This window comes from Microtus ochrogaster, chromosome 6 (assembly GCF_000317375.1).
Source record: "Microtus ochrogaster isolate Prairie Vole_2 chromosome 6, MicOch1.0, whole genome shotgun sequence".
Taxonomy (NCBI): Eukaryota; Metazoa; Chordata; class Mammalia; order Rodentia; family Cricetidae; genus Microtus; species Microtus ochrogaster.
The window spans coordinates 58,038,258-58,063,717 of record NC_022013.1 but is presented as its reverse complement, the minus strand read 5'-3'; the positions used below and the strand labels follow the sequence as shown (position 1 = coordinate 58,063,717).

General features: G+C 52.5%; 1 protein-coding gene across 10 annotated transcripts in view; it reads right to left on the bottom strand.

The window, feature by feature from the left end:
* Ldb3 (LIM domain binding 3) overlaps positions 1–25,460 on the bottom strand; it is a 58,693-nt gene that overhangs the window by 29,924 nt on the left and 3,309 nt on the right. For 2 of the 10 annotated variants that reach the window (XM_013346807.2, XM_013346808.2), the window contains exons 2-8: positions 18,928–19,079; positions 18,388–18,463; positions 12,380–12,402; positions 11,174–11,377; positions 9,206–9,220; positions 6,965–7,134; positions 6,454–6,490 (exon numbers count right to left, since the gene is read on the bottom strand). In XM_013346807.2, the coding sequence (XP_013202261.1) occupies positions 6,454–6,490; positions 6,965–7,134; positions 9,206–9,220; positions 11,174–11,377; positions 12,380–12,402; positions 18,388–18,463; positions 18,928–19,079 (677 nt within the window). Of the gene's footprint in view, positions 1–837; positions 1,423–6,453; positions 6,491–6,964; positions 7,135–9,205; positions 9,221–11,173; positions 11,378–12,379; positions 12,403–16,718; positions 17,087–18,387; positions 18,464–18,927; positions 19,080–25,460 lie in introns of those variants that run through there. The other 8 variants (XM_026779949.1, XM_026779950.1, XM_026779952.1 and 5 more) reach the window with 7 other exon arrangements.

Below are 25,460 nucleotides of genomic sequence, written 5' to 3'. Positions count from 1 at the left end.
CAGGTGAGCTCACCAGAGAGCAAGTGTTTTCAGACAGCAGGGGTGGGAACAGGGTTCCGGCCATCCAGCCTCCGTGGCTGTAGGGCATCCTGAAGGTTGGTCCACTGTATCTCCTTCATTTTCCAAATGCCATTGTCCTTATGTTCTCAGCCTATGAACCCATGTAGCGAGGAACCAGGTTGCTTGCTGGGCAGGTAGTTGAAGTATTGACTTTGAAACAACAAGCCTGCTGGCAGGGGCTAGAACTTTTCATTCGAGTCTACTCTGATTAGCTTCGCTAAGTGCTCCAGTGTAGCACAAGGCCACAGGTGGGGGGCCAAGAGCAAGACCCAGCTGAAGGCTTCCCCCTACGCCCTGTCACCAAGACTCCGTTAGGTCCTTCCATCTCCCTGTCACAAGCCCCCACCTCCATCTCCAGGGTTTTCCTGTAAATTGTCCCATTGTCTAGGTGTGCCCACTGGAGAACTTCTCTGACCACCCAGACAATGCTGAACAGGAGTCGGGACGGCTTAGGGGAAGGAATTTTGGCATATTTCCTGATGGTGAGGCGCCACCTGTCAGTCATAGCTGAGTGCGGAAGGAACAGCCACAGGCCTGGAGTAGTCCCCATCCACATTCCCCGGGGACAACCCAGTGTGGATCCCTCACCTGCTGTAGCGAGCCCTGGGCCTTACCTGCTGGGCACTATCCCTGACTCTCGGTTGCCCATACCTATTCTCTCTGACCTTGGCACTGTCCTTGAAGGCCCTCCCAAGATGGGGTACAGGGCACACACACAGGCACAGCATGATTGGGGTTTGGTTTGTTCATTTCAAATCCTCTTTATTTCAACACGAGCATGCTTATATGTACATGAGAAAGGTCTAGGAAGCCAGCACACAGGTACAGAGAAGAGGGTGCCCACCCAGGACCCTGATCTGCAGGCAACGTGTTCCAGGTGAGTATAAGGCCAGGTGCTGAGGGGCGTGGGCAAATGACCAGTGGTCACTGTATTTCCATCGTTTGGCAGCGTTAGGCCAGCAAACCCTGCCGTGTCCCCTCTGGACTACAGCTAAGGGTTTGGACAAAGTGTGTTCAGAGGCTCTGCTTGTGGGAGCTGGGGAGGTCACACTGGGCTGGGAGAGGTAGGAAGGAGGTGCTGAGTGCATGGCACTGGGCCCCAGCTGTCAACTCTGGGACGGGCAGAAGAGCTAGTGTTGGCTACCAGAGGTACCCCCTGAACAGTCTTTAATATCAAGCATCACCACAGGGTTCACATGCCAGATCTGTGTGGGAGAGGGGTGGGGGTCCAGCCTGCCATGGCTCAGGGGAATCCGGGCAGCCTTTTAACTTTTAACATTAAGGATTTGGGCTGAGAGGCCATGGTGCCAGTTGCGCAATTTGGCAAAACGTGGGCTGTTACGTTCCGTTTCAAACCTTTCCCTGTGGCACAGAGACGGAGAGAGAAGGAGACAGAAACAGAGACAGAAACAGAAAGAGAAAGAGAGGGAGAAAGAGAGGGGTTAGGGGACATGTCCACTACTTCCCTGCCCAAAGCTGGGACAAAGGGTGGATCGGTGCCTCCCTTGGGGTACTGACTCTCCAGAGGGCAGGCTTGGGCTGGATGGGGCAAGACAAGAGTTCTGGGGCTAAACGGAGAGACTGAAGTCCCTGCCTTGCTTGGAGGGAGAGGTACGGAATAGGGGCCTGGTTAGAGGACCAATGGGCAGGGAGGGCAAAGGGAGGCTGGCTCCCTGGCCCATGTGGCTAGGGCTGGGCAAAGCTGCTTTGGCTGTGGGCTCTTAGAACTAAACCAAACAGGTAGGCAGGCAGGCCCGGAACAGGCTCTGTCCTCCAGCTGGGCACCAAGGAGAAGGGACACATAACTCCCGTGATTAGACCGATGGGTAGACCTGTCACATTCCTCCCTGAACTGTCTGGCATTCCTCACCTTCACCATCTCTAGAATGAAGCCTTCAAACTCTCCCCTGGGCTCCTGCAGGCCCAGACTCTGAGAACAGCCCAGGCCTACCCCAGTTCACAAGCACACACACACACACACACACACACACACACACACACACACACACACTGCCAGGGAAACAAAGGAGAGGGATCTGTACTTCCTGTTAGTGGGGTCTCTGGAAAGCCCTACCCACAGTTGCCCAGGTGAGGGTGCAGCGCAGGCACCCTGGGGCTAGGATGTAGAAAGGGGAGGGGTGGGGGACAGGGAAAGGCCAGCCAACGTTGTTGGGTCTTAACCCTCCTGGCAGAAGGGCCTGTAACACCTCCATAGAAGAGGGGCAGTGGAGAGGCCACAGTGAACTCAACCTGAACCAAGACACAGTTTAAAAAATGTAGTGCTTAAAAAAAAAAATGTAGTGCTGGCGTTATCCAGAGGTAGCACTGTGAACAGTTACCTAAGGAAAAATCAAAATCAAAATCTCACTGCTCTATCCCCATCGTGGGATGCCACTTAGCAGCAAAAAGGAGCAAATGAACAACAGACTGAATAACCTTGATGCAAAATGCGTGGGACAGACCTGTTTTGGATGTTGAGTGGTTTGGGACTATTTGCACATATATAAGGAGAGATCTTGGGGACCTGATGTAAAATTCATTTATACACTTTCTTACACACAACTCAAATGTAATTTTTTTTTTTTATGAGAGCCGTGTTTTGCTCCCAACACTGTTCCAGCCCTGAAGACTGAACCCAGGGTCTCGTGCAGGTAGCCAAGCTAAACCCCAGCCTAGCTTCTGTGCCTACTGTTTCTGCTTTTCTTTTTGAGACAAGGTCTCGCTGTGTAGCTGGTCTGGAACTCTCTATGTAGGGCAAGCTAGCCTCAAACTCACAGAGATCAGCCTGCCTCTGCTTCCCAAGGGCTGAGATTATACCAAGCACCACCACACCTGGCCTAGAATTTGTGTTTGGACATGAGGTCAAAGGTAAAATTCTCCATCTTTTGATGTTCATGGTGCTCAGAAAAGTTTTGGGTTTGGGGTGCTTTGGATTTTGGAATCAGGGTGTGAGTGTGTGTGTATGTGCACGTGCATGCGTGTGTGCGTGTGCGTGCGTGCATGCGTTTGTGTGTGAATTTGTACTGGTTCACTCAACAACTTAGGTAAAGTCCAAAGGAATTCTGCTAATAGCAAAACCCAACCCTAAAATGGTCATGTACCATTGGTCATCACTGGGAAGGGGGTGCATATGTGTGTTAATGTGTGGAGACATGGGGAACAGTCTTAGGTGTGGGACAGTCTGTGTTTGGAGCTGAAGTGATGTCATCATTAATTATCACTGTCTTGTGCTATGATGTAAGACTTTGCCAGTGGAAATGAAAGTGGGGAAGGCATAAGGAGTCTCTCTCTCTCTCTCTCTCTCTCTCTTTTGTTGTTTGTTTTTATTTTTTGTTTTCTGTTTTAGGCGGGGTTTCTCTGTGTGACAGCCCTGGCTATCCTGGCACTTGCTCTGTAGACCAGGCTGGCCTCAAACTCAGAGATCCACCTGCCTCTGCCTCCCAAGCTCAGCGATCCAGGGCATGAGCCACCACATCTCTGCCATTTCTTACAATGCAAGTCAATTGGAAACTGCCTCAAAATGAAGTCCAGTTTCAAAACGAACTGGCAGCATGCAGGAGTCAGAGAGACCGACATTAGGCACAGCTGATCTCACAGTTACACAGAGTCACGATCACCAGGCCCTAGTCCTTGCATCCCCACATCGATCGCCATGTTCACAGAGGCCTACTTCCCATCCATGCGACCTGGCACGCGCTCACTCTCCTCCTTGAATCCAGCACACTGGAGTTCTTATAACATTGTTGCACAAAGGTGGGGCTGCTAGGTGCTCACATGGTTGTAAAACACAGGTCTGATCCAACCTTTGTGTCATACCAAGAGACTCAGAGAGGTCCACACGAGTAGTTCTAAACCACACGGATATTCAACAGCAAAACTATCATCTGAGTGCTGAGCCTTTCCCCCTGCCACAGAGCTGCCTCTCTAGGGTCAGGGTGAGTGGGTGAAAGAAGGAACAAGCAAAGGCCGTGTGGCAAGGCTCACCTGGCCTTGCCAGCATTCACAGCCATCTCCTAGAGACAACGGAGGCCCAAAATGAGACCTGGCCTGTTGCCGGTTCAATTCCCAGTTTAAGCAAAGCCCACTGAGGCTTAACGACAGTTTGTCATCAGTGTTCCATGACAAAGTGAAGGACAATTCTAGAACCTTTATGAATCTAGTGAACCTACTCAGTTTGTCACTGTGGGGAGATTCCTGGCTAGCCAAAGAAAAGACGAGAAGAGGAACGCAGAGGAGAGAGAAAGAGGGGAGAGCAAAAGACAGGAAGGAGGTCTCCCGGGTCTGCTTAGACTGTGGTGCCAGTGTCTCTATCTGTGGCTTTCAGACTTGCCAGCGTGCCAGAATCCTAGGGGCCAATGTGGGAGGAGAAGCGAGCAGGGTGGTAGCTGTCATCAGCCCACAGGATGGATCAGCAGGCTTGAGGGCGCAGCCTCCAGCTCTGGAGTCAGGGTGTGGTTCTGACCGCGGGGAAGCGAGTCCCCTGAGCTGTCTGGAGGCAGCATATGAGGGGCAAACATGCTTTCTTCTGCTCAAATGGCCACTTGGTGAGTGATCCTGGGCCCCCAGGGGCTGCAGACTGAACTTGGCACTTTGCTCCTGAGCAGAAAGGAACAAGGACATGCACAGCCTCTGCCCCAGAGCTCCAGGCAGATGGGATTTGGAGACATGGAAGATTCTACCAGTGAGGCCAACCCTCAACAAATTAAAGTCAGGAAAAAAGAGACAGAATCAAGAGGCTTGCACCTTCTGGTTCTGGGGAAAGTTGGCTGGAACCTCAGTCTTCCCTGAAGGGCCTGGAACCCTGGGAGGGATGGACTGAGCCTGAGGAAGGAAGTAGGCTGAAGTCTCTTTTTGGAACCTCTTGCCAAATTTTTGTCTGAGCAAACTCTCTGGTAGCGCCTGCTAATGTTTCAGAACAGGGAGCAGGCTGGCTCTCCTTCTCCTGGGGCCCCTTTCCTTCTAATCATGGATGGCTGACGACAAGACACAAGCTTGCAGGAGTCATAGGCATATTGGACAGAAGAGGATAGAGTGACCAGAAGAGGTGGCAAGGCCGCGAAAGAAGACTGCTGTGTCTTACAGAAGGGAGAGAAAGGTCTCCCGCTGACTTCCCGATGGAAAGAACTTGGGTAGTCAGCCGCTTACTGTGTCAGGGGGGTGACATAAAGACCCCTCTATTGAGTCTTGGGGAAAGTCCGCATTGCTCCCCGGGACATCTATGTGGGTGGCTTCAATGAAGAAGGCGGGGAAAGCACAGACATAGCAAGTAGGGACCGCAGAGCCCGGGCAGAACGGAGAGTCGAGAGCTCAGCCACACAGAAAACAACCGGCTCTCCACCCCTGAGATGAACACAGCAGCGTTGTACTGGGTGTGCGATACACAAAGGGGCTCAGAGGTTCAACACGTTTCCGGGACTACATGCCACCCGTGGCAGCCCTGGGAGGAGCCCACGCCCGGTCAAAGAGTGGGAGCAGCTCGGGCTGGCAGAAACACAAGTTCAACAAACAAATGCACATGGAGTCCCAGCTGGCCCCCAGAACCTTACACTTCTCAAGTTCTTGAGGCCACTGTGTGTGGTTAGCAAGTACAGAAAGCTTGGCTTGGGGTAGAACATGCCTTTGAGTCCCAGACCCTCCCGGAGACTCGCTGGCCCCAGACAGACTGTCCAAGAAGAACATGCAGATGGCATACTCACTACCAGAAAGAGACAGATCATCACACAGGCCCCATGCCTCGCCATGGAAGGCCCTGACAGCTTCCAGTGGGTTTCAAAACAGCCATGCCCCACTTATGCCCAGGGCTACAGCTCCTAACAGGGCACAGGCAGTAGGCAAGTAATGGGGACCCCAAACTTGCCACTGATCAGGAGACCTTGCCCTGAGATGCCTAGCCCTATACAAGTCCTTCCTTGAGCCAAGGGCTTGTACTTCCCTGCAGCAGCTGTTACACTTGGAGCAATGTTTAGAACTGGTGCCTCAGTGTATGCGTGGGCTGGTGAATCTAGGGGTCAGGTATTCATGCCTAGCATGGCCCTCTGCGTGCCTGCTCACAGTGCCGAGCCTTCAGACTCACGAGGGGCAAGCCCACCGATGAGTGAGCAGGCAAAGCATTGGCTCACTGCCCTCACAGTTCTCTGAAGCCCAGCAAAGGCCAAAGCAGCCCTGCCCCTGCCCAGGAAGGGAACCAGGAGAGCCTAGATTCCTCACTCCTGTGTCTACCTCACTGACCTGGGAAAGTCACCCAAGTCCGCATCCGCTGGAGCCCTTTAAGGGCCGAGCTTTTCAAATACATAAGCATGAAAGGTTCTTTCCATGAGTCATGGGGCCTGGGGGCTACCTGGGGAGGGATGAGGTTAGTAGGCAAGGCCATGGAACCCAAGTCTAGGCACCTACCTTGATCTTCGCAGAGCTTCCTCGTCAGGGTCTTGCACTGTGGGAGAAAGAAGTTGGTCAGGAGGACTCACGTGGAGCAGAGGAAGAGAGTCCACTAGAGTTTTGAGGACACTCTAGGAATCAGCCAGGCCCTGGACACTTCCTGTACCATCTTCTCAGTGGTGGCAGTGAGTGTGTGCATGCCAGGCCTCTGTCAGGGGGAGCTGGGAGGATACTCTGCAGTAGGGAGGGGGTGGTCCAAGAAGGCCTGCAGGTCCTCTTCTCTCAATCATAAGCCATCACCTTACTGTAAACCGGATGACAAGCCCTCTGCCCATGTTAGGGGTTAGAATGGAAGGCCCAGCCGGGGACCCAGAGGCTCTCTCCCAGTTGCCAACTTTCTATCAATGTTGGTTAATCATCAAGGGCAAGTGGCTTGACTCCTCAGCTTCTATCAGTTTTAAGACTGAGCCAGGACCCTTCTGTCTTACTCCTCCACCCCCTCCCATGCCACTTCAGTGATTCTACTCACTGTATTCTGTCCCTGTCATCTGGGCCAGGATGCGGAAGGAGCGAGACTGCAGGTTGGAGGACCGGCGGGCCCACTCATCAGCCTCCTCTTCCGGCTTGCTTTGGTTTTTGATCACAGCCTGGTACACAGGAGAGGCGCTATCCACGGCCAAGTCTTTCACGGGGAGGCTCCTGTAGGGCAGAAGGGGTGTGGGTGGGGGCCAGGCTGGAACTCAGATCCCCCCTCCACCACTTGGTTCTCCCACTGCGTCCCTCCCCCCACATCTGTGCCCACTATTTTCACCCTCTAGTACCAGAAGAGCTGGGAAGCCTAGGGTTTCGGTGCTCAGGGGTTCAGAGGTCAGGGAAGGCCCAGCAGGACAGTGGCTCTTCTTGCCCATGAGGTTTCTATCCTTCCTGTTGGCCCCATTCCAGTGCTAATTTTGGGCCTGAACAAGTTCCCACCCCACAGCCTGGAGTCCCTCTACTGAAGGAGGAGGTAGTTCTCCTTGAAGTGATTTTGGCTTCCCTAAGCCAGCTCTGCCTGCGTGGGGCAGGGTGAAAACCGCCTGCCTGAGGGACCTGGAGGCTCAGGACCCATCCAATGGTCTCCTCACACCCACAGATCCAGCTAGGGAGCTGCCAGTGCCTTGCTGCTGGAAGACACCTGGGGTTTCTGGCTCGGCTGCCAGAGACAGCCTGGCTACAAAGTGTTACGAGAAACGAAGTGGGAAATTTTGCTCGATACTGGCATGATCAGCATGGACAGTGGGGGTTGGGGCTGGGGATGGAGGATACTTCAGGCATGGTCCCTGCACCCAAGCAGCATAGTCTTTTGAGGGGAACCTGGTGATATTCCCTTAAACTCCCAGGGTCTGACATATATACGGTAGGTGACCAAAATTCCTAGCTGAATGAATTTTTCAACTCCAGATCAAAGCCAGCGGGGATCCCAGGCATTGGAATTTCTACCTGACTGAAGTTTTATGGATTAGATTGTGATTCTGTCTTGCCCAGAAACCCTCTCAGATGTCAGAGGCCAGGCCTATGGTAGTAGCAGCGTGCCAGCTAATCCTTTCCTCCATAGAGGTTGAAACTGAGGTCCAGAGAGGTCAGCTGATTAGTGCCAGGCTGTAGTAGACAGGGGTACCACTGAACGATGGTGTAGGTGGCCCAGGCCCCAGTCCAGTGTCCTTTTTGTCCCCCTTTGCTATTGCTAGTCTTCACTTCACTTTTCTTTATTTATTTGGAAGCAGAGTCTTGCTATGTTGCTGCCCTTACCCCGTTCCCCTGAGGACTGAGATCATGTGTCACCACATCTGGTTTGCCCAGGGTCCTTTCTGTCAGGTGTTCTACGGTCAGGAAGCTCAAAGACCTCATTTGCCTCCCAGGGACTACACAGCTTGGATGAGATGCTCCAACCACAGAAGACACAGACTGAGGCAGGCCCTAGCTCGCCCCCTCCTGCCTGACTCCATCTGCCCAGTGGGGGCTGGCTAGCGGGGACAGGCTCCCCCAGACCACAAGCCTTTGACTTTCTCTGCATGACGCTGGATAGAACGAAGTCCAGTTTCCCAGGACTGGTTCCTTGGGCTTGACTCAGGGTGAGTTAGGAGAGCAAAGATAGAAAAGGGATGGTGGGGGGGGGGCAGGTGTCTTTCTCTAGCTTAGAGAGCCGGGTTCCCCCGGGGTCTATCCAGGAAGGGGCTTACAGCTGCATGAGAAGCAGAGGAACAGCCTGGGTTCTTGTTCTTCTTGCAGAAAGCCGTTTTTCATATAGGATAGATTCTAAGGGTTCCTGAGGCCTTTGGGCACAACCAGATCTCTTTGGTTCTTGTGGACTCTGGGGACTGGCTCCTAAAAGAGTAGCCTTTGACTTTGTCAACTTCTGCCACTGAATAATAGCCCAGTGTGCATTCTGACACCCCCCCCCCCATGTGCCTTGTCCTAGGGAAACTAGGAAAGGCTGGGAAACCTCACCAAAGCATGGCAAGGAGAAGGCGGTAATGAAGCCTTAGGCTGGGGTTGGCGCACTGTGATTGCCACGACTAGACTTCCATAGCCACATTGACACGGGTGAACTCCAAAAGACAAGCATCTGCCTGCGCGGGCTGCAGAGGATGTCAGTGGCTGACAGGTGGGCGTGAGGGACAAGGTGGACAGAGCGCATGGGCTGACCACTGTCCTCAAACACACCCCACCAGACCCACACACCATCCTGCAACCAGACAGACGACAAGACGGACACTGCGGGTCTACTTACGCCAGCGGCGACGCCCTGCCAAGCAGAAGGTAACCCAGCCGCGAGTGCGTGTCCATCATGGGATAGCAGAGGGGCAGCGCACGCAAGAGAGCAGGGTTAGGACCAGAAAGAAGTTAGGGGAGTTGGGTGGGCGAAGGGAGAAGAGAGAGAGAGAGAGAGAAAAAGAAAACTGTCAGTGAGGAAAGAACCGTGGAGATTAACAGCAGAAACGGAACACGTCATGGCCAGGAGGGTTCCTCACTGCGCCATAGCAGCGTCAGCGCAGCGCGCTCATGTTAAAAGGAACGGGAAAGGTCGATCCTTTCCAGGCACACTAGCAAACGAAGAGGAGCGGGGAAGAAGGGAAGGGAACAGGTGGGAGACAGCTAGATTCGCTATCTGAGCACCCTAGTCTCCAAATCACAGGCGCCCTGATAATAAAATCAAACAGTAGACGTTTTCCCACTGTGCAGAAAATACAGTGTACTGAACAGTTGATCCATTATTTCCCGTTTGACTGTCCTTTGGTGTCGGTGTACTTTTAAGGGCTTGCCAAAGACCACGTGACAAACAAAGGTTAACAGGGCATCCCATAGGCTTTTGGGCTTAGTCAGGCAGACTTGTTTTACTGGGTACTCATGACCTAATGGTTGTTTTAAAAAGAATTGCATGGTTACTTTTTTTTCTTTGAATTAACGATTTAAATAAATCAGCACAGTTCAGGTGTCTGCAAAGGGATGCCTGCAGTCCTAAACTCTGCAGGTTTTGGACTAGTGACAGCAAAATGGACAACCTCTGCCCCCTGGTGGTCGACAGGGAGTAGTGCCTCTCTGAGCCGAAGTCAGGTTCTCAGGAGCTCAGGACATGTATGTAACCTTATCCTCTGGCCTCTGTAAGTACACCATGGTCACAAGCACTTGTCCTTGTCCCATAAGAAATGCCTGGGACATTTATGTGTCCCTCAAATAGTATCTGTTCTTATAGTTTCAGAAAAAGGTTTAATGTTCCCATAGACTTTTTTTCTCCTGAATTTCTGAGAATCTCTGATCCAGGGATGATAATATGTTGCCTAGAGAGGTAAGCTCTGCACTGTGACATTCCCCAGCAGAAAAAACTAATGACCTGCCCCCCTACCCCCCTATATCCCTGTGTGTGCGTGTGCATGCATTCGTGTGTGTGTGTGTGTGTGTGTGTGTAAGAAAACAGATGAGAGAGACAGATAAAAGCAAGAAACAATAGAGAGGAAGACAGAAAAAAGACAGAGATACAGAGAGGAGAGGAGAGATACAGAGAAAGAGACAAGGATGAGACAGAAATGGGTATGAGGACAAGACAGGAGAGAATGGCTCATCTGTTAATACTTGAATAGTACCAGTTTCGTCCGAGCTTCTACCAACTCTGTCGCTAGTCCACCCTCAAGTTACCCAACCAAGCTAATAGACCAATCCCAGGCGCCAAGGTCATTTTAAACCCTACTGCTCTGAAGCCAGGCTTCCTGGGGCAAAGAGGAGGAGAGAGAGAGAGAGAGAGGTTGACGGCCAATGGCACCTTGGATAGCTGACCTAAGGCTTCTCCCAATAACAAACGCACCAAGTGCTGGATTGATGCTCATCACTAGAATAAGACACTTTCCTCCACTTCCCCAGTACGGCTTTAGTTATGAGAGGTGCGGGGAGGCTTCCGTGCTCTGCTGAAGCTGGAGCGGAAGCACCCCCAAAGTCTCTAGCCAGCACCTCTCATAAAGCCTGGGAAACTGAGTCTGACAATCCCTTTGAGGAAGCACAACGTTCTACATTTTGCCATTTCTCCTACAGCCGAACGCAGGGCAGACTCTGAAGAGAGAAAAGGCATCACATTCTGGAAGTCCCTGGTGAAGGCTGGTCCATCCCCTCCAGGGGTCTGAACCCGGGAGGTGCTAGGTGAGAGAAGAAAGCTGGTCCTGCTAGTTTTGGTAGCCTCCATAGTCATGTGATGTTGGGAGGCGCTTACCCACTGAAGTCACTGCCCTGGGCCTGGGCCTGCCCAGCGATGGCGTCCATGATGGCATCCTGTGAGTACATGCTGATTGGGGTGTTGTACTGTGCGTGGATAATGGTAGCCTTGCCGCCCAAACCCTTCACCTCAATGGGCTTGTGGGTGGACAGGGCTGAGTCCTTCAGGGCGTTGGGATTGAAGCGTTCCTGGTAGTCGGCGCTGAGGAGGGCAGGCAGGAAAGGGAGGGAGGAAGAGGGAAGGGGAAGAGAGAGGGCAACAGGCGATGGTTACATGGGAAGTCAAGGCCAGGGTGCTGGTGGGAATGTGGAGAGAGATCTCCCAAAGCTGAGGTCTTGACCCAAGCAAGTTCCCCAAGTTCCCCACTGTGGGCTGCCTGGGTGTGCCCAGGAGAATTTTTGGCACCTCCCAAGACCCTTGCAGGAGATTTTCATGTCCACCTGAATGGGCTCTCCCACTCCCATCAGGCTTCCCTGCAGCCCGACTCCCCCCTAGGGTCAGCATTCTCGTCACTCACAGCGGGATGGAGAAGCAGACACAAGCGGGGTTAGGGGAGCGGGACTTGGGGAGAAGACAGAAGCTGGGCCATGTGACAGAAGAGGCAGCAGCCCAAGCAGAGTCTAGACTGTTCCAAAGGCAAAAAGCGGTCACACTGGCACGCTTGGAGATGCTGAGGTTCTGAGCAACGTTCCTTCATGAAGGGGCTTATCCTGCCAGTCATTCCTCTGTGGCCTGGGACTCCGTTCTTCCAGATCCTTCCATGCATGTGCTTCTTCCTTGGAGGATGGTTCGGGCTGCCCAGGCCCCCAAGTCCAGCACGCTGTAGCTTGCCAGTCTCTACCCATCCAAGTTCTTCCCTTCAACAGGTAGGTGCCATCCCCAAGCAGGGATAAAATCACACCGAGTCCTTCTCAGGGGTCCCACTGGGACAGAAAAGTCTTCAGAGCCACACAGGCCAGTGAGAGCGCAGCACCCCACACACCTGAATTAACCTGCAAGCCTCAAGCTGCTGAAGTGTGAAATGGCTTCCCTCCACACTCCAGCAAATACCCGTGCAGGCACATCCAGGGCACAATGCACCCCCACTCACACATGCACATAGGTACCCATGCCAACAGGCACACGCCATCCACACCCAACGGAAGGCAGCTGCATGCTGGAAAGGCACACAGGGACATACACATGCTGTCCTTGGATACTAACTTGGCTGGAGAATTGGCTACCACCTGGAAGGAGAGAGAAAGCAAAGAAGATGGAACAGTCAGAGTGAGGCCTCGACCGGGGAAGTGTGAATGTAGGGACCATCTTCAGAATGGTCGTGAAGGAGGCCGGAGCAAGGCCTCAGTCTGCAAGGAGTAAGAAGCGAGGAAGGAGAGAGCACAAAGTCAGGAATCGGGGTCTCTAGAACCACCGGTTTGGGTTCTAGGACCTCCCTTTATGGTGAGTCCAGCACTTCCTGATTTGCCAAGGGGAAGGAATTTCTTGTCGGACTCAAGACTACATGCAGATCCATGGATCCCATAGGTAGAGCCTGACTGTAGACCCTGGAGAGAAAGCTGAGACAGAGACCTGACTGCTGTGGCTACTTCAAGAAGGCTTGAGGCTCCCAGTTCCTTCTGGCGAGATGCCCCAAAATATGAAAAGCCACAGCGTAGCTCTGTTCATGGGGCAACAAGGGCATTCATGCCCCCAAGGAAGCATTGCAGGGCTGTTGTATGTGCAGCAGGGTTACCCATGGCTCCTGGTCCCTAGTCTCTCTCCCAAGGACAGACAGGCATCCCTGGTCACTCCTCGTGGTACAGGGAATAGGAGGTTGATGCAGTCCCCAGTGACTGCTCCAAAGGCCTTGTGGGCCAGCAGTGAGGCCGGAGGAGGCCCAAAAGAAGCCATGTCCAAGGCTTGTGCAGGAAAGCCCCCAGCAGGGGCCACCTAGCATAGACAGCACAGAGGGACCCTGTCCTCACTCCGCTAGGACAATGAGCCTTTAGGAATATGAGTTCCTTTGGGGAAGCATTCTCAGTATGATGCTTTTTTTTTAAATGTAGACTGCTTATGGTAGCAGATCTTGTGGCCCTGTCTGACACTAAAGATGAGAGAGTGGGGAGGGGGGTGACATTGTCTCCATACACATCTGCTTCCCTAGATCTGTCCACTACAAACTCTGGAAGAGGGACCCTTAACCCCAGATAGCCTGACCCTGGTCACCCCACAACCAGGGCTCTGGGAAGCCAAGAACTTCCCACCCCAGAGAGTCCATGGTGTTATCTGCACAGGCCCAGGTCCCTTACTGTCCCCGAGCTGATAAAATTCCTTCTGTCCTCCCAGGTTCCAAAATAGCCACAAGTGCATCTATATTAGGAAAAGGCCAGCTTAGCTTTGCCATGTCTTTGCCATGTTTGGCCAATACTGACAACTGCAGGGTCAGCTCTGGTGATGACCAGCCAGCCCAGTGTCCCCTGCAGAGGGCAGCGTTGATCTGACTGGGTGGGGGTTGCTTCTGCCTTGAGCAACAGCCAACTCCTTCTTTGGCACTAATACCCCCTGCTAGGTTCTTGCTCCATCCCAATACTTGGATGCCTGCAGCACACACTGCTCAGAGAGGAGCCAGGACTCAGGCCCCAGGAGGAGGCACCAGGGATACAAAGCCTGCTGGGGGTCCTTGCTCTGCCTTTCAGGTGAGGAGTGGAGCCTGCGGGTTGTTCAGGCCTTTCTGTCCTTGTTTTCCACTGGTCCCCCTCCATGACTCCCCAGAAATCCAGTAGTCAAGAATCACACCACAGGGCTGGAGAGATGGCTCAGTGGTTAAGAGCATTGCCTGCTCTTCCAAAGGTCCTGAGTTCAATTCCCAGCAACCACATGGTGGCTCACAACCATCTGTAAAGAGGTCTGGCGCTCTCTTCTGGCCTTCAGGCATACACACAGACAGAATATTGTATACATAATAAATAAATAAATATTAAAAAAAAAAAAGAATCACACCACAAAGTGCTCAAGCTCAGAGGAGAGTAAGGAAGGGGCTTCCTTTTGGAGCGTGACAGAACAGGGGTCAATTCTTAACCTTGACTCTTCTCAACATTACGACTCTGGACAAGTTTCACCATCTCAGTTCAGTTCATAAGAAGGAAGTAGGGGCACTGGAGAAGACAGCTCCAGGGATAAGAGCAGCAGCTACTCTTCCAGAGGTCCCAGGTTTAATTTTCAGCACCTGAGTGGCAGCTGACGACCATCTGTAACTCCAATGCTAGGTATCTGACACCTTCTTCTGGTGGTGCACAGACACACATACATACAGACAAAAACCCTCCCTCGTAAAAATAAAAAAAGTATAAAAAAGAAGGAAGTGAAAGTTTCCACCTTGCGACTGGGTAAAGCCAAGTAGTTGTAAGTAGAGTCTAAGCCTTCAGCACAGGACACATGCAGAAGATGGGCACGGAGAACTGCCCATTTGTTGCTTTCAAGCCGTGAGACACTTAGCAAAGTGTGAGCCTCAGGGCAGCCGAGGTCCCAGCTCTTTCTGCCCACACTGCAACACTGTAGCAGCCTTTACTTTGAATGAATTACCAATGTCACTTCCTCCTCTGGTCCACTTTCCCACTGAAGATGCTGTTGGCTCCCACTTCTCCAATTACCAAGTGATAATTTCTACATTTGCCAAGTAGGTTCTGGACAGCATCTGCATCAAAGGACTGGCACCTGGGAGTCCAGGGGCCAGGACAGGGCTCCTGACCGCTTAGCTTTCCCGGTTCCATCTCAAATCAAGATGGAATCAGGCAGACCACTAGTTCTGTCTGTCTCTTACTGACTGTGTGACCTGGGGTCAATTTCACTCTATATCTGACTTGTTAAGATGAAGGAAATCAATGTCCACCTCTGATGTTCCTATGGGGCTGGAGAGATGGCTAAGCGGTTAAGAGCACTGACTGCTCTTCCAGAGGATTTTGGTTCAATACCCAGCACCTACCTGGCAGCTCACAACAATCTGAAACTCCAGTCCTAGAGGATCAGTCAGTCTCTTAGATATGCATGCAGGTGAAACACCCATACACATAAAGTAAAGTAATTAATAAAAAAGAGACAGTTCCCAACTCAGAGTCAGCTCAGCCAGGGAGACATTGCCACAACTATCAGTGGGCTTTCTGGGGATTCTAGTCAACCAGGAGGCAACTTTCTTGCCTGGGGTGGGTCCAGAAGGGACCAGGAAGACCTACCCATCAGAGAAGGAAAAGGAGGCCATCTTTATTCTGCCTTTCTATAATTTTCTGCTTTCTTGCTGGGAAAGCCTTGGCTTGGGGAAGCAATGGTGTGCTAGAGACTGGCCTTGCTCAGATTCCAGAAGGAGCTGGGGAAGTTGAGAAACCAGAGCATTTTGGTCTAGTAGACACAGACGCGCCTGTCAGCCAGGAGAGTCTAGGCCATGAGTACGTGCAGTGTGTGACAAATGCCCTTCTTCATCCTCCCGTTAACTGCAGACAACCACGAGATTTCTCTCGCCGAGACACTGGTCCACAGTGAACGCCTTAACTCAGCTGGCTGTGCCTTTAGCACCTAAAGATGAGTACGTTCATTGCACAGGGCAGTAATGTAGCCACTGTGAGACAGGAGGGGAGAGAGCCTGGCAGCTGATACAAGTTCACACATGGATCCCTCCTTTCTATCCTTCCAGTGACCTGGCTCCATGTTCCTTCAACCCCTGCTCCCATGAAGTCTTACTAGCTAAACTGTGGGGACCCGAGTGGGTTGTTTCCCATAATCTCTTTCTTCTCAGAGGTCTGCTTCCTTGTTGTCCACTCTAGCCTGGGTCAGTCTTGCAAGCCTCCTCCCCTCGTACCATTGCCCAGTCTCTCCATGGGTACGTCCGGCTCTGCTTCCTTCGCGTAGCCTTCCTAGATCACCCTCATCATTAGAGAAATTGCTTTCTCCTCCCCCCTCCGCCTTTTTTTTTTTGAGACAGGGTCTCTCTGTGTAGTCCTGGCTGTCCTGAAACTCACTCAGTAGACCAGGCTGGCCTCCAACTCAGAGATCTGCCTGCCTCTACCTCCTGAGTGCTGGAATTAAAGGTATGAACCACCACCACCCAGCTGAGAACTTTCTTTCTTAACTCTAACGCTTCCCTGTTTCTGCCATAGACACCCAGGGGTGTGGGGACTAGTCTCTCTTTTAGAACTTTAGTTCCCAAAGGCAGTAGGTATTTTCGTCTCATGGGATGGGGTGTTGCCTGGGGTGACTATCTGGGCAGTTAGAGTGTCCTGCATGCAACTTAACCTTTTCTGAGCCTCAGTTTCTATTTCTGCAAAAACCTGACACGTCACTCCAGAGTGGTTTTCCTGGCAGCGGCAATATGCCTGGCAGCGGCAATATGCCTGGCTGACAACAAACATCAGTAGGATCCCTGCTGGTGTTGATCTTGGCTGGTTCTACCTCATGGGTGCGAGGCTGCCTGTGTTGAGGCCTATCCTCCCCCTGACCACCTGACCAGACTGTGGTAGTGAGCACCGATGACCCAAGTGCCTCCATACCAGACAGCAGGATGCCCTTTACCTACCCTCCAAGGAGTCCAGCACCTGAGGCCTTCCCTCGGAGGCCCATCTGATACATCTGAGCCATCTCCCTCAGTGTCTCTGCTGAGTACAGGCCAATGGGGTTGTTATATTGCCTCGGTTGGCTAGGGCCTGGCAGAACTTTGGGGCTGACTGAGCCCTGTACACCCTCTGGGCTGGCTTTGGCCATTGGGCTGCCCTGAAAAAGGACAGATTCCGGGGCCTCCATGTGTGGGGTGCAGACAGAGGTCTGGGAGAAGGAAGAGCTAAAGGTGTCCCCGAAATCCAGGGTGCCCAGGTTGCCTGGGCTGGCCCTCGCCTCAGGGCTGGGGCTGGGAGTCGCCAGGCTGCCGTTCGTGTCCAGAGCAGGGTCCTGGCATAGGGCAGCACCATGCAGGGAGAGAGAAGATAGCGGTTAGAGGCCACGCATGGCTGTGCTTCTGTGTGCATCTGAAACAGACATGTTAGGGTGAGCACCTGTCACCCACCTCCCACAGCCTGTGACCTGCTGCCTGCTGCGTGAAGCACCTAGACAGAGCACTGGAAAGGAAGGCCCTTTGCAAGAGGAGAGGAGGGGGGAAGCCTAGGGGTCCTGGTCTGGGGGCTGGCATCCATCTGAACAGAACGCAAAGTCCCTCGCAGAAAGCCAAGTCTGCCCCTGAGGATGTGGGGCTCAAGAGAGAGTAAGGTACCACTCTCCTGTCTATTGACCCCCTTTCCCTTTGAATGGGTACCCCGTGAGTACAGACAAGCCTCCTGATTCACTGACCCTTCATAGCCAGGGCTGACTGACTTTTGGGGTGGAGGTACAGAGGGGAACCTAAGGAAGCAACTGGACTACTCGACCATCTTTGTCTACCCTAGCAGTTTCTCCCAGCAGCCCTCTGTCCAGCTCCCCAGTCCATGATCCCCCTCCACCACTACCGTGAGCCTCTTCTTCCTATCTCATCTGCTGTCCAGTCTTCCCATCAGAAAGACTGGAGTCAGTCTACCTGGGTGGAGGAGCTATGGGTAGGCCTTCCCACGTTTAGATGGGGCCCTTGGACCAACCTTCCCAAGTTTAGGTTGGGCCCTTGGACCAGCCTTCCCAAGTTTACTTTGGGCCCTTAGGCCCACAGGGTTCAGATACTTTAAAGAGGGTTTGGAAAGGACTCTGGATCTAGTGGTTAGATCTGGGGCCAGGGCTTTGCGGCCCCTCCACTTCTGTGCTAGCCTCTGAGATTATAACCAGCTTTCCTAATGTACAGAGGGGTCTGTAGCTGTGAGGGATGGATAGACACTTAGCAACCGGAAGAATCTGTGCCCAGGAGAAACCCTGAGGGCTGGTAAGGTCTCTTCACACCTGGGGTGCCTCCTGGAGTGACTGGCTCAAGCTGGGGCCCCTCTAACAGCAACTCAAGTCTCTGTCCCCAGACAGTGAGGGTCAGAGACCTCGAGACAGACACCTGTCTGCTGTTTAGCTAGAATGCTGGCCCTCTTCTCAGCACATTGTTTTCCAAACCGGTTTCTTCTCAGAACGGCTGCTGGACCTGGGATGGTATCTTGGGCCCAGATAGGCATCTCCACAACTTGATGTGTCATAGGTAAGGGGGCTCAAACACTTCTCAGGAGGGTCGACAGCGCCAAGGGCAGGCAGGCAAGGTTACACTTCAGGAACCATGGCCAAGCACCTACCTTCTGGTGAGGAATCACTGGCAGTGGAGACTGGATAGGAGGTGCCGTTGTGGAGATGGCAATAGGACGCTTGGACCTAGAGAAACCAGAAACGAGACCCAGTGAGGACATTTGCACCTGGTGAAGAGCTCCTGGGGGAGACCCAGAGCTGGACAGTGGAGTCACAGTGCCTGAGTACATGTCAAGCCTAAGGGAGTTCCTGGGCTTGAGCAGGGTAAGGAGTCATAGCCCCGGGAATATTCTTGTCAGCACCCACAGGCCTCTTCTGCATGGGGTGAGGGTAGGGCTTCCTGAGGATGGAGGACACAGGCCTTCCGGGCTCAGTCCTCCCTGTACCTGTGGCACTGTGGCCATGCTCTCTGACTCAGCACTTCCGTAAAGGGAGGCAACAACAGCTTGACCATCACTTCAGCCCCTCCTTCCCATATGATTCTGCCGCACAGGGTTAGATTGTGCAAATGCTGAAGACGATTTCTCTTTCATCCCCATCACATGCCCACACCAAAGCTGCATCCCCTCCTCTGGAGGGCTTCCACCTACTTCTGCAGGGTGAGGCTCAGGTTGTAACTGGCGGATTTGATCTTGTTCTGGGCCTCCAGGTGGGTCATGGTGTCCGTGTTGACGCCATCAATGGCCACCACAAGGTCGCCTTGGCTGAGCTGGGACTGGGCCGCCTTGCTGCCGGGAGTGATCTGTTTAAAACAGCAGAAGAAGGGGAGTCAGGGAAGGATCGCCTGTAGTATCCAGCTGATACCCATCCTGCCATTGATTCCCAATGGCTGGCACTGGCTGCTCACCAAGACTGCTTCCTCTTCCTCACATGGCTACCACTAGGACTTTTTGACAGCCACCAAGGGACCAGCTTTGACCAGTGGAATATTGGTGGAAGGAACACATACCACCGCCAGGTCTTTCCCCAGCAACCATCATAGAATCCTGCATGGTGCTTGTTGACTGACTAAATGCACATGCTCAAGAGAAGTACAGCTAAGTGGCTGACAGGAAGGGGCCTGGACCCCAGAGTCACTACCAGGAGCAGAGATGGTATGTCAGGGTTTCTAAATGAGGAATTGCATTACCTCTGCACTAGGCCATTGATGGTTGGGAAGTATACCAATTAACCTATTAGCCCTGCACCCCGCAAAGCCATAGAGATGAGGGTAAGACTTAGCACCTCCCTGCCCCCAGTCATTGTCAGACCAAAGTGCAGCGTAAATGCCCCCTCACAAAAGCATCCAAGCACCAGGTGCTTTATGCTAACTGGGGACAGGTGCACAGAAAACCATCAGAGCCTTCAGCCCTGTTTGGGTGAGAACCGGGCAGGCCGTGAAGTGTGGCAGGCTTATGGCTCTTTGGCTACCTGCATACCTCTGGAAGGAAAAACATAATTATGAAGCTAGTTCCTAATTCCTGTGCCCCACTGTCCACCAAAAATATTTGTCTAGAGACTCCATCTTTGACCACACAGGATGCCATTGAGACTCCAATCTGAAGACACTTCACGGGATGTTGGGAAAGTTACATCCTCTATTACTTGGGAAGCTATGGTGGCTCACACTGAACTTTTGCGGGCATCATACATGATACCAAATTTTGTGTGGTGGCCCCTTAGTTGCAGTACTTTGAGTTCTGTGGTGACCCTTCCACGGTGATATCATCTGAGATGTAAACTTCCAGAAGGTCCAGTGACAGAATTTGTAGTGGTTTAATGGAACGGCCATAGGGACATTAGCAGCCCTGCTCTGAAGCATAGCTCATGAGATGTTACTATAGGAGATTAGCCTCAGTTTCTATGACTCCCAATGGGATGTCTCAGTCCCTGAGAATATCACATGAACCTGTTCATTTTTTTTTCCATTATAAATGGTTACTGATTGAGAAGGCAAGCAGAGTGGAACTATCTGTTAGTGTGTGGTACTTATGCATAAATGTATTTTAGGAGCTGATCCTGTGACAGTAGGAAGTCCCTCTATGATGCCATGTGCATGTGACACAGGCCTTATCATCAATGACATCACAGGAAAGAGGAGGCTCTGAGCACCCCCTCCATTGCCCAGATGGCTGGATCTCTGAGCTTTGTCCTCTGATGTGCCTACCTGCTAGTTCTCTCGGCATCTCTGGCGACATCCTACCCACCTTCCTGGCTATGATGCGGGAGTAAGACTAGCCATTAATACTATCAGCATCTGGATTTGGGTTAAGGTCTGGAAACCATCCTAGAAGGCAATCACAGATGACCTGAGGGACAGTCCTGTGTTCTGTGTGCCAAGCCTGTGTGGGTCTCTGCCCACACAGATGGAAGCCTCCTGCCAGGTTCCTTAAAGGGAACTGTGTACAAATCAAGGTGCCCTGCAGTCACTGTGCTTAGAAAATAAACCATTTTGTTATAATCATGCCACTGGTCCCAGAGCTGGTCCTACACCCTGGGGGTCATGACCACAACACTGAAAGGGCCCTCCCTTGCCAACTGCTGCTCACAAACTTTTGATGTTCCTGGTGTCTTCTTTCTTTCTTTTTTTCTCCCTGGGACAAGATTTCTCTGTAAAACCTCAACTGTCCTGAAACTCACATCGTAGACCAGGCTAGCCTCAAACTCATCAAGATCCACGTGCCTCTGCCTCCCAAGTGCTGGGATTAAAGGCGTGTGCCACTGCACCCCACTCCAGGTGTCTTCTCAAACACTGCCCACCTTGTGCCCAGAACATTCCCCTTCTGGACCTCAAATTGGCAGGCAAGAAGTACGATGGCCAAGTGAGCACATCTGATTTGCAAAGCCCACTCTCCAGATGCCAGAGGGGCATCGTAGAAGCATCCTTATCTCCAATCCCATCCCCACAGGGAGTCCATGTTGCTGTCTTAAATGCAGAGGTGAAAAGTACTGAGAGAGGCAGGGGAGGTGGCTCAGGCTGTTCAATGTTCACTGCATAAGCATAAAGACCCGAGTTAGAGCCCTGACACACAACCAAAAAACAGGTGTCAGTGTACACTTGTGATCCCGGTTCTGGGAAGGCAGAGACTTCCCCAGGACTTGATGACCAGCCAGCCTATCTGAGTAGGCGAGCCCCAGGACAACGAGAGACCCAGTCTCAAAAACCAAGGTGAACGACTTCTGAGGTACAATACCCAAGTTTTCTTCTTGTCTACACACACACACACACACACACACACACACACACACACACACACACACACACACACACACACGGGAGGGGGGAGAGAAAGGAGAGAAAGAGAGAGAGGAGAGGGAAAGAGAGAGAGAACAAGGGAAAAACCAAGATATTTTTCTAGACAAGAGGCCTCTTGCTGCTATGCAGAAAGTACACCTGTCCTCCTGCCTTTCTATGCGAGGCTGCGCTATCTCTAACAATTCACTATAGCAATCTTTAAGATGAAAAAAATGTGAACTCCCAATTCTCATCATCACTGTCCAGCCATAACATCCCCACTTTCTCTTTATCCCACATCACTTTCCCCACTCTCCATCTGTCAAGCCATCTGTAGGAGCCCTTCAAAGACATGGAAACACCCAGGGTAAAGATTCCAGTGCCCTGCTCTCCTAGTGGACTGCCCGCATCCCAGAACTGGCTACCCTGTGGCAGGACATCCCCAGGGAAAGATATCTCCTAGTAAAGCTGCTCTGTGGTATGTCATCCCCTAAAATGCTCTCTTTCCATCGCAGGACATCTCTACAGAAGGATTCCCCCAATGCTTCTAACTATCTATAGAGGAGGACTTGTTCCAGGCAGCAAATAGTTTGGGGGGAGGGTACAGAGGAGCAGCTACCAATCCCACACAGAAGGGCTGAACTTCAAAGCCAGAAGGGACGCTGCCAGCAGTGCTCAGATCACGATGAAAGTATAAGCAAGGGCAACAGAATGACATCCAAGGGAGGCTGGGCCTGATCAGCCAGTGCCAGCTGCAGGCCATCAGGAATGCCATATCTTTAGAGCTGCCTGGTGACATATTTCTCCCTAGGGCATGGCCAACTTGTACTTATCCTTCCCAGTACCTGGCCCTGATATCCTCAGGCGTGGGCTGGGGGGTAATCCTTGTTCCAGGGGCCTGGTCAGTAGCCAAACATTCCAGAGGGAGCCACCAAGCTGGATCCCCCTGTCCCTGGCGTCGCTCTCCCTGCATCTGTGTCTGCCCATCAGGGCTCAGCTGGCCTGGCCTTTGGCTGCCCTAAGCAGGGCCCAGAGTCCCTCAAGTGGGGGGTGGGGTAGTCGCATATACAGAGATGTTCTTTTCTGCTCCAGTGTCCTTAGAGAAGAAGGCCAGGTGGAGGCAGGGATGCCAAAGACAGCCAAGGACCAAAGATCCCTTCCCTCCAGCACAGGAGCAGCCTCAGCAGGCTGGGGGAGGGGACCCGCACTGTCGGACTATTGCCTAGGGCCCAGGGCTCATGAAAAGGTTTCAGCAAATCTCTCCTCTAACTTTACAGCCTCCTTTTTCTGTTAGCTTCCTCTCAGAAAAGACTCAGAGCACACACAGTCTTGGAGATATTTTCTTCCAAAATAAAAGGCCTTCCTATACCTTTCTGAGCATTTAAAGTCCTCTCTGGATGGGTGTTTCGTTTCTACCTAGTTTTTCCATTGTTCGAAGCCAACAATCACGTTCCACTGTGGATCTGAACACTAAGGAGAGCCTAGAAAGGCCGCAAGGTGGGGCACCAAGGATGAACTGGGCCAGAATTAGCCACTCGGCCCATGGTTGCTGGCCCATGACCCTAGGGAACGCCACACCACGTTACTGGTCCCAGAAGCACTGTTCTATACCACGTGGGTCATGACAAGACTCAAAGGGCCCTCCCTTGCCAACTGCTTCAACAGCCTCTGAAGTCCAGGGTGTCTTCTTAAACACTGCCCACCTTGCGCCCAGAATATTCCATTTCTAGACCCTCAGATGTGTCCACCAGGCAAGGACAATGAGTGCATAGTGACCAACAGGACATATCTGATTAGCAAGGGGCAACCCGTTCTCCAGAGGCAGCACAAGGGAAGCTGACGTTATGGCCACTGCCATGCCTAGGAGGAAGGCAACAGAGGAAAGTGTGTGGACAATCAGCTTAAGGCAGCTTTGCTTGAAACGTCACACAATCCGGTGAGTGTGCAGAGCACAGGGCAAGGCCTTCTTCTCCAACACGTTCTGAGGATTACGTCATTAAATAGGGTGTGATGTAAGGATGCTGCCGAGCTGAGAAGGTTTTGGTGGAATCTCCACTTCAAGGGGTTTGAGTTCTGGTCCCAACCCCCTTCTCCCTAAAAGCTACAGAAAAGTCAAGGATAACACTGGGGGACAGCAGGTATGTGACCAGTATGGCTGTACCCCAGGGTTCCATGAGAAGCAAGACAGAGTTGACCTAAGGTGGAAGGCAGGGGGTCAGCCCCAATGACTAGTCCTGAGCGAGCCTGCTATTCCTAGAAGGGCGTGGCAGAGTTGCAGGGATTCTGTCCAGGGTTCCAGGGAAAGAAAGTGCCATGCAGGGTCTGAAAGTTCCCGTGCCATGACCTCCTGACCCGCTAGCTCTCTGGAAGTGGAGAGGACAGCCGGCAGCCTCTCTGGGGTCGCTGGGCTCTACAGAACTCTCTAACATCCCTCCCCATATTTAGAAGCACACAGACCTTTCCCTCATTCTCTGTGCGACTTGCCAGGTGTGGTGGGGCTGGCTAAGGGCAGGTAACAGGCCCAGAAGGAGTGGAACCTTCCCAGCCCTTCTCTGAAGTCTGGCAGGGACTCCCCTTGAAGTCCTAAGTGTATTTTAACTCTGTGGGATTCAACTACCACGTGCCAGGATGGCTCTTTTCCCATCTGGCCTCCACTGGGGTCTTGCTCCAGCTCTTGCCCTTTTTCTGGAAACTTCTGTCTCTTAGTGGCTTCAGCTTCTATTCCAACTCTGGCGTATAAATAAGCCAGACTCTGCTACGCCCTGCTTTGCTTGTCCCAAAAGTTCTCGTTTTAACTCTTTCCCCTCTGTGCCACAGTACCCACTCCTCTGCATCCCATCCCTCACACACTCAGACACCCACCCCCGCTGTGTGTGTGTGTGTGTGTGTGTGTGTTTTGCAGGTCTTCCTCTCTTTCCCCAGGTTCCAACACTGTTCCTCTTCTGCTTCTCTAACAAATTGGCAGTGTTCTTGTGTGTACTTAGCCCTGAAAAATCTGCTTCATGCTTCCCAAAAGTAGTTCCCATGAAAGCAGGAATCTGGTTCCAGCAGAGTGGAGAAGCTGTGTTTGGGAATGGAAGCCTGGAAGTAAGGACTGGAGGATCGTCACAGCTGGGGGATTTCCCCCTGCTCTGTCCCTGGTGCCTACATACTTCTCGTATCTGCTGTTCTCATAGCCTCCACCCAGCATCTGTCCCCTTTCCTCTCTGCCCATAGAATTGCCCTTGCCTCGTGTTCTGGTTTAGGGACCTACAAGGGCCCCTCCTAGGACCTAGTGGGCCTCTGGTCTGCTGCCGTCAGGGCCTTCGAGGGGTCAGAGGTGAGTCTGAGTCACAGGAGGATCTGGAGAGATGCGCCTCTAAGAATGCAGTCTCCAGCTAGGACAGTTTCTTATCTTCGCTGCTGGGTAGCTAGCTAGATGGTTGCCTGACCTTCAACAGGGCTATAAACAGCTTGGCCTGTCAGCGCTGATAGGCGCTGCCGAGAACAGCTCAAGACACCGTGCTCCAGGGGCCTGGGAATTCCAGGAATCGCCAGCATAGCCACCCCCAGAATAGTTTCAGACTGTCCTCTGTTCTCTTCCCAAGGGTCCTCTGCTCTCAGTGTCCCCACCTTAGCTGGGAGAGTCCAGTAATACTGACGCTGAAACCGGAGGAGAGGCAGAAGGCCTCTGGACTGTGGCCCAGGCGAGCCTGCCAGGTAGGATGGAGGTCCTGAGAGCAGAGGCCTTCCAGTAAGGAGGCAAGCCTGAAGCAGCCCACAGCCCCCTCACACACTAGCCTCATAGCCAGCCTCCTTTCCACACTACACACACACACACACACACACACACACACACACACACACACACACACACACACCCCATTTTTGGGTTTTTTAGGTGAGACCACTGAGGCTGTGTTAGAATTG